At 33.0% G+C, this 8,361-nt stretch overlaps 1 protein-coding gene across 1 annotated transcript; it reads right to left on the reverse strand.

The window, feature by feature from the left end:
* Positions 1–779: 779 nt before the first annotated feature.
* Positions 780–5,468, reverse strand: LOC126696259 (uncharacterized). The gene is made up of 2 exons (XM_050393028.1): positions 5,391–5,468; positions 780–1,745 (listed from the first exon to the last, which is right to left on the reverse strand). The coding sequence occupies exons 1-2, from the start codon at positions 5,466–5,468 to the stop codon at positions 1,038–1,040; spliced, it is 786 nt and encodes a 261-aa protein (XP_050248985.1). The 3' UTR covers positions 780–1,037.
* Positions 5,469–8,361: the final 2,893 nt, after the last annotated feature.

The following is an 8,361-nucleotide window of genomic DNA, read 5'->3' on the forward strand; positions in this document are numbered from 1 at the left end:
TTTGGATAGAACCAAGGTCTTGCATGGTCCTCGGACTCAAACCTATGGGGAAACCAACTACTTCCAAGAAATGATAAGTTTTGGACAGAACCAAGGTATTGCATGGTCCTCAGACTCAAACCTATGGGGAAACCAACTACTTCCAAGAAAGGATAAGTTTGGACAGAACCAAGGTCTTGCATGGTCCTCGGACTCAAACCTATGTGGAAACCAACTACTTCCAAGAAAGGATAAGTTTTGGACAGAACAAGGTCGTGCATGGTCCTGGGACTCAAACCTATAGGGAAACCAGCTACTTCCAAGAAAGGTTAAGTTTTGGACAGAACCATGGTATTGCATGGTCCTCGGACTCAAACCTTTTGGGAAACCAACTACTTCCAAGAAATTAAAATTAAAACATAAAAAATAATTATGGACGTTTCTGATATCGTCTATCTAAAACGTGTGTGATGTCCAAAAGTGCACTTTCTAGCCACATCCTAGGCACATAGTACATTCAGAATAATATCATTCATTTTCCACAACCTTTGCGCCATGCTTTTAAACAATTAATGGTGCATTCTTTACGCACAATAACAAACAAATTATATAATGGACGAAGATGTAGTGACAAATTAAACAATTATTTGTAAAAATCTGCAATGTGCCGTGCCATGTAATGGTGCCTTCTTTTCTTACTCAACAATGTAGAGGTGCTAAAAAGACTAAGCAGGCAAGAAACTTTGTTAACTCACTGTGACTGGTACAGTTTCGACATGGCCTCTCTACAACACAAGCAATTAATGAACATCTGCTCACAACGTAGAGACAACCAAAAATCTACCACTTTCCTATGTGTCCCAATGCATCCTGAATTTTTTTTCTGCAATGCAAATTATAATACTCTTGAGATATGAGAGAGAAAAAGCATAAAAAGAACACTCCTTGCACCTTAAATGTCATTGGTATTTCGAACTTTACAATGGAATACTTTCATCCAACTATACATGCAACATTGATCATACCTTTGTACTGACAATAATGAATAAGAAAACAAATCAATTGGGACGGTCATTTTCCTCAATCTTAGCACCACGCTTTTTTCGTCTCAATGCACTCATGCTGCTCACATGAATACCTGAACTTTTGACCTTTATAGTCATTGCTCTTTTCCTCTCCAACCCAGCAGAAGCACCACATCTAAAGGTAGTTTTGTTATTGACAGCTAGAACTCTTTCAACTCTCTCTTTTCTCTTATTGTGAGGTAAACTTTGAGCTGATTGGTAGGCTCCACAAAGGCGGCCAAAATAGTACAGAGGATCAACATAGCACGATGATGAAGAGACGATGCCTTTCATGTTGGTTGGCTGGACAAGTTTTACAAAATCCTCTATCTCTGCAAAGCATGAGTGATCTGAGTATGGAACAGAATATATGTACTTATGAAACTTTTCCACAGAACCTAAATTTCCATTTGGCTTTTCAGTATGGTTCCCACCATTTCCACTCCATTTGCTTCTGTTGTAACGAGAAGTTAAAAGGGAACCGAAAAGTTTGTCACCATTTTCAAGAGGTCTCACCACCCATGGAAGACCAGATGGCATGATACCTATAGTTGGGTGCATTGTGTTTAGTCCCTCTAAAGTTTCAACGCTAAAACTGTAACGAGGAACAGCTCGCACTCTTGTAAGAGAAGTCTTGGTTGTGAATATGTCATGGAACCCAAGAAGATGCATAGTTTGCAAGCGTTCTGGCCACACCCAAATCTTTAATAAAGAAAACAACAAAGTTGGGTGACAAATGAACAGGTAACAAATTAGAACAAAAAAAATTAGATAAAAAATGTCAAATATATGCATTTAACTAATACAAGTATACAACTCCCTCTTCAATCTTCAGTCTTTAGTCTTCACGTCTAACCCACAACCTCTCTATTTTCCTTCTATAACTCTCTCTTCTCACAACGACTCTTCCTTCCTAACCATTCGACGATTCCTCCTCTGTCTCTTTGTTCTCATCTAAACGCAGACCTTCCCCTTTAACCTCTCACTAATTCGTTTCTCTCATAAGTTTCTAATGGTGGATTCAACTGAACCAAACCCTTCGCACAATCTGGTTTTCATCCTTAATACTCTATTTTTTTTTTTTTTTTTCCAGACCAGATTCTCTTCGCAAACATTAGTGGTAAGTTTTTTATTTTGTTCTATAATTTTGGTTGTTAAATATGATTTAGGGTTTCGTTTTTGGTTGTTAAATATGATTTAGGGTTTCATTTTTGGTTGTTTTATGATGGAGTTTTAAATGTTTTTTTGCACCCCAAAACTCAGATCCTGCCGCCGCCGCTGCCTCCACCATGGATCACCGCCACTGCATCGATTTCTCTTTACCTCTCCATCGTCGCTCAATCCAGCCCATCATGTTTTATTTTGAGGTAATTAAAACATGTTTTTTACTCTCCTTAGTTTCTATATATTGCTCTCTCTCTCTATCCGCTTCAATTGTTCATGGAATTTTGTTAGTTTGTGGCTGTGGGTTGCTCTGGATTTAAGTCTTTTTGTTTTTGTTTTCATGGAATTTTGATGGTTTATGGTTGTGGGTTGCTCTGGATATAAGGCTTTTTTTTTTTTTTTCTTTGTAGATTTCCACGTTTTCTTCTTCTTCCTTTGTTGTCAAATCTATGGCAAAGAAGAATCATGAAATTTTTGTAATTAGATTTTCTTTTTCCCTTTTTTTTTTTTGTATGCAATTTTATTGGATTTTTGGTTTCTTGGGATTCTTCTATTTGGTTTTAATTCTGGGTTTGTTTTAGTTGATATATAGTGTTTTTCTCATCTTCATTTTACATTTGTTTGGATTTTCTTTTTCCCTTTTTTTGGTTATGCAATTTTTATTGGATTTTTGTTTCCTGGGATTCTTTTATTTGATTTCAATTTTAGGTTTGTTTTGGTTTAATATATAGTGTTACTGTCGTCTTCATTTACATTGGCTTTCCCTTTTTATAAATTATTATAACCTCTGGGTCTTATTATATGATAGCCTATCTGCCTATGAAATGTTATGTTAGGGCTGCCACTATTTTGGATTCTGTGGGAATTTTTTTTGAAGGTTGGGGTTGGTTAGTATAGTTGTTTGAGATTGCTGAACATGTGTTTGATAGAATGCTCAGGTGTTTGTTCTTTGATTCTTCTTTGCCAATTCATTTGTGGTATTTCTTGAACAAGTTTGGAATGCTTAGGTGTTTGTTCTCAGATTCATTTGTAATATGCCTTTTGTTCTCTGTTTAAAAGAATTCAGCTACAAGAATTTATGAAAGGCTATGGTTTGATATATAGTGTTATTGTCGTCTTCATTTACATTGGTTTTCCCTTTTTATAAATTATTATAATCTCTGGGTTGTCTTATATGATAGCTTACAGAATGTTATGTTGGGGCTGCCACTATTTTGGATTCTGTTGGAATTTTTTTTGAAGGTCGGGGTTGGTTAGTATAGTTATTTGAGAGTTATATAACTCATTTATATATGATTATGCAAGATGGGCATGGTATTAGATATTATAAATTTGAGGCAGAGATTCAGAGAGAGGGTTGAGAGAGACTTAACAAATAGCAAGCTTTAACGAATACCTTTATCATTATGCAAAATCAAAAGGCATATTACAGATTTTTAATCTTTTGACTTCATAACCAAACTTGCCTGTTTATGAGGTGTCATAGTACCTTTTAATTTGGAGTTATGTTTTCAATTTATAGGCACAAAGGAGCTTGCACAGGCCTTGATTATATTGATGTTGGTGTTGCTGCAACATGGTACTCTCTTTTCTTTTTAAAATTCTCTCTTTTCATTTAGTGTTGTTTTTCTTACACGTACACAAGCTGTTTGATAAAATTTGTAAGTGATTTTTTGTTGTTGTTCTAGAAGTCATAATACATGGAGAGTGGTAAGGAGGAAGATAAGTAGGGAATGTGATGCTATGTTGTTGATTTAATCAGGGTGAGATGTATTTGTTGGCCTTATTTCTCAATGTCATTTTTTGTGTGATGTAAAAACTTGACTGTCATTTTTTTTAATGCTTTTTCAATTGAACTAGAATGGATTTTTTTTCTCCAACTTAAATGAATGACTGGCTTTTATGTACTACACCTATTCTTTGAACTTGCTTTCAAGTTTCATATGATTATATTCTTTAAGAAAACATTTACATACTCCAAATTAAAAGGTAGACTCTAACTATTTGTATTAAAAATTTGTTGTTTTTTTCCTCTTGGAATATACTTTTAAATCCTTTATGAGATTTTGTGTTACCAAGATTTGCTATAGCTCAGTTTGTTGTATAGTTTATAGTGGTGGAACTATTGAGTGTGTATTTTGGTTTCTACAATGAAAATGGTTGGTTTGAGATCTCTAAATACGACAAGAATTATCTGCGAAGTTGTGAAGTTTTGTTTAATGGTGGGGAGCAGAATTTTGTGTTGGGCAGGAAACATAGGCAACCACAAAATTTCAGAGGGTGGTTAGAGATGATCACCCTGAATGGAAGTGGTGGCTGGATGGTATGGATGATATAATATATTAAGTATACGTTTTGAGTTGTTGTGAGAGTGAATATTATTTTTTCACTTTAACATTAGAGAAATCGTTGCATCAATAATAAAATTTATATATTATTTTTATTAATATATTTCATTCTATTTTTTTCCTCTAAATTTTGATAGAGATGGTAGTAGCTTCAAAGCATACACAAGTAATTTATTCATATTATTTTTTTCCTATAAAGAAAGATATAATAATTTCATTGTTAGATGATAGTTGGAAATATTTACAAATTTTCAATTAGTCCAGAAATTTGATTTTCTAGGTTCCAGGGATGAAGGAGATCAAGATTTCAAAGGCCAATTTGATGTAAGCCGTGGCTTTTGTGATGGGTGGAATTCAGGAAGCCTGCAATGATATTTAAATCTTTCAACGGTATCATATACATAATACCAAGTTTTGTATTTTTATATTCCCAGTATTTGATATATTGTTTTAACCAATCCAGTTGATTGTATTAGTTGCGGTGGAGGTTGGCTATTATGTCAAATCGAAACCAAAGGCATGTAGATGAAACTCTGAAGTTAGTAGTGGATTTGGTGCAAACAACCTGTAAACTTGCTGTGGAATATATGGAAGCAAAGAGAAATAATCAGTCTAGATAGCCTATTGAAGGGTGTACATGGCCTTTGTGGATTTGGGGCTTCATGGAGTAGAGGTAGAATGTGAATTTAAAAGTCCAGTAGATGAAGTAAAGTCAGTTGGACCTACCAATTTGAGCATTAGCCACATCTTTAATGATGTTAGACTACTTGGTAGTTGGTTCTTCTATTAGGAATATTTTTTTCTCTTGTGGCTTTCCTTGAACAAACGGACCAACAGAGATGATAGCATTTGAAGCGAAGAACTGGCTGGGTTTGCTAGACAATGATGTATTGGACGGAGGAGCGTCCCCCATGTATTAAGACTCTACTAAACAGTAATGTACCTGCTCAATGAAAAAAAAAAAAAAAAAAAAACCCAAATGTATTTGTAGAATTTTTTAGTGGAATTTCTTGCTTCCTTTCGGCATTTTTACTATAGTGTTACTCCAAAAAAATTTAAATCATATTTTTTTTTCTATTAAAAGTTGTGCTATTACCCCAGTCCATTAAAAATAACTACTCATGTTTTAGTTTTAAAGTTGTAATATCTATTGGACAATATAGTATTTTGTGTTTAATGTTCTTTTTTTAAAACAAAAAAAACAAAATTGTCATATTTTAATGATATCTTGAGTAATCACTAACTATATATGGTACATTATTAATGTCATGTCTTCTTTATAAGCATTTCATTTAATTATATAAGTTATTCCAACAAAATAAAATGAAATGAAGATTTGAAATAATATTTTAAACTACCATAAAAAAATATTCAATATAAACTAAAATTAATAAAATTTTCTTTTTGAAATCTTATTTTCAATAGTTTTCCCGTGCATCGCACGGATTAGCGACTAGTTATCTATAATTATCATTACCGCATCCTGCCCAACGATTACCCATCCTTGCTCCTCCACTGAATAAAAATTCTATGTCCTACTATGAGTGGTTAACTTTAAACTTTATTAATAACTATTTATAAGGTCATTTTCTTAACCAAAAATTACTTTTAAAAAACTAACAAGTAACAACAATTTAAAGGTCATGGTCCTTCTCAGGCCGCCATCCATTATATTGTGCAATTTTTATTACTCATTGCCTTCTTCTTCTTCTTCTTTTTCATTTTTTTTTAATTTTTTTTAATTTTTATTTTTTTTAATATCTGAGATAAAGTTCTACTCTAGTCTAATCTAAGTTTATGCGTGTAATGTTCCTTCTTGGAAACTTGAACTTTGGTCCTTACCCTCACATCCAACAAGCACTTATTCTTTTAGAGTGACCATCGCGTAAAGGATGTGCGGCGATCATTACTCACTACTAGTTGCACTTGCACCACATGAATCTTCTCAAATTCAACAAGATTGGCAGTTACCTTTCCCTTAATACACAAAGACTTTTGTTAACGAGTATATCTATATAAGATCTTGAAATTCCCTCCAATTTGATTGTTTGTGCACAAAAATCGAGATTAAATAGCAAGGTTGTTAGACTCCGACCGGACCAAATAGTCAAACCAGGCTTACCAAAAACCGAACTAAAATTTGGTTTTTTAAACACACAGAATCAGACTTCTTTGAAATCCCATGAACCCCTTAAACCGCGGTTAGACCACATGGTTCAAGTAGAACTAGTGGTGGTTCAATCATGGTCAAAGCTTGCTTGTTAATTAAGAAAAAAAATCTGAAAAGTGCACTTCAGGGCAATAGTTAAGGTGCATTAATGATTTATTAAATAATTTTTCAATACAATTTAAAAAATAATATATATATAATTCTTTTTTATATCCAAAAAAAAAAACACACACATAACAACAATGAATTTGTGTATGCATGACAATGCATGATTAACAAGTTTATTTTATTCTTTGAAAAATGTATATTGTAATTCATAATTGAACATTTATTAATTTCTAATATGTAGCCTTTGGGCATTTATTAACAAGACCCATAAAGGAATATTGATGCTTAACTATTGATATTGTATTTTGCCAAATCCCTAAATTTTGGTGTAAAACTAGTTTTGAATTAAGGGATTCATTGATTTAAATATATCAAACCATTTTTTTTTTTTTTTTGTTGATTTCAATTAGTTTGCATTAGGTTGTCCAAATTTAGGTAAGCTTTAACTAAAAAATTTGACTGTATTATCATATTATCATCTTGAATAAAAAAAAATAGTCTTGAATTCAAGATCTTGAAATTCCCTCCAATTTGATTGTTTATGCACAAAAATCAGGCTTAAATAGTAAGGTTGTCAGACCCGGACTAGACCAGACAGTTCGACCAAGTTAACTAGAAACCAAATTGAAATCCAGTTTTTTAAACATATAGAACCGGATTTCTTTCAACTCCCGTGAACCCCTTAAATTGCAGTAGGACCGCACGGTTTAGGTAGAATCGGTGGTGGTTCAATCACGGTTCAAGCTTGCATGTTAATTAATAAAAAATAAGAAAAGTGCGCTTAAGGGCATTGGTTAAGGTGCATTAATGCTTTATTAAATAATTTTTTAATACACTTTAAAATATAATATATTTTTTTTTATATAAAAAAAAAACACACACACACACACACATAACAACAATGAATTTGTGTATGCATGACAATGCATCATTTACAAGTTTATTTTATTCTTTGAAAATGTACATTGTAATTCATAATTGAACATTTATTAATTTTTAAAATGTACCCTTAGGGCATTTATTAATAAGACCCATAAAGGAATGTCAATGCTTATTACTATTGATATGGTATTTTGCCAAATCCCTAAATTTTGGTAGAAAACTAGTTTTGAATCGAGGGATTCATTGATTTAAATATGTCAAACCCCTTTTTTTCTTTTTTCAATTAGTTTTCATTGGGTTGTCCAAATTTGGCCAAGTTTTAACTAAAAAATTTGATCGTTTTATAATATTAATTTTTGTCTTGAATTAAAAAAAAAAAAAAAATAGTCTTGAATTCAAGATCTTGAAATTCCCTCCAATTTGATTGTTTGTGCACAAAAATGGGGCTTAAATAGCAAGGTTGTCAGATCCGGACCGAGCTAGATGGTTTGACTAGGTTAATCGAAAACCAGATTGAAATTCGGTTTTTTAGACATATAAAATCGTTGTTCGGAGGCCTTTTAGCGGTGCTCGGCCACGTGTGGTCTGTTGGAGGGGTGACATTGCTAGGCCTGGGTTGTGTTTGGGGAGTTACGTCCGGAACTCA

Source organism: Quercus robur, chromosome 8 (assembly GCF_932294415.1).
Source record: "Quercus robur chromosome 8, dhQueRobu3.1, whole genome shotgun sequence".
Taxonomy (NCBI): domain Eukaryota; kingdom Viridiplantae; phylum Streptophyta; class Magnoliopsida; order Fagales; family Fagaceae; genus Quercus; species Quercus robur.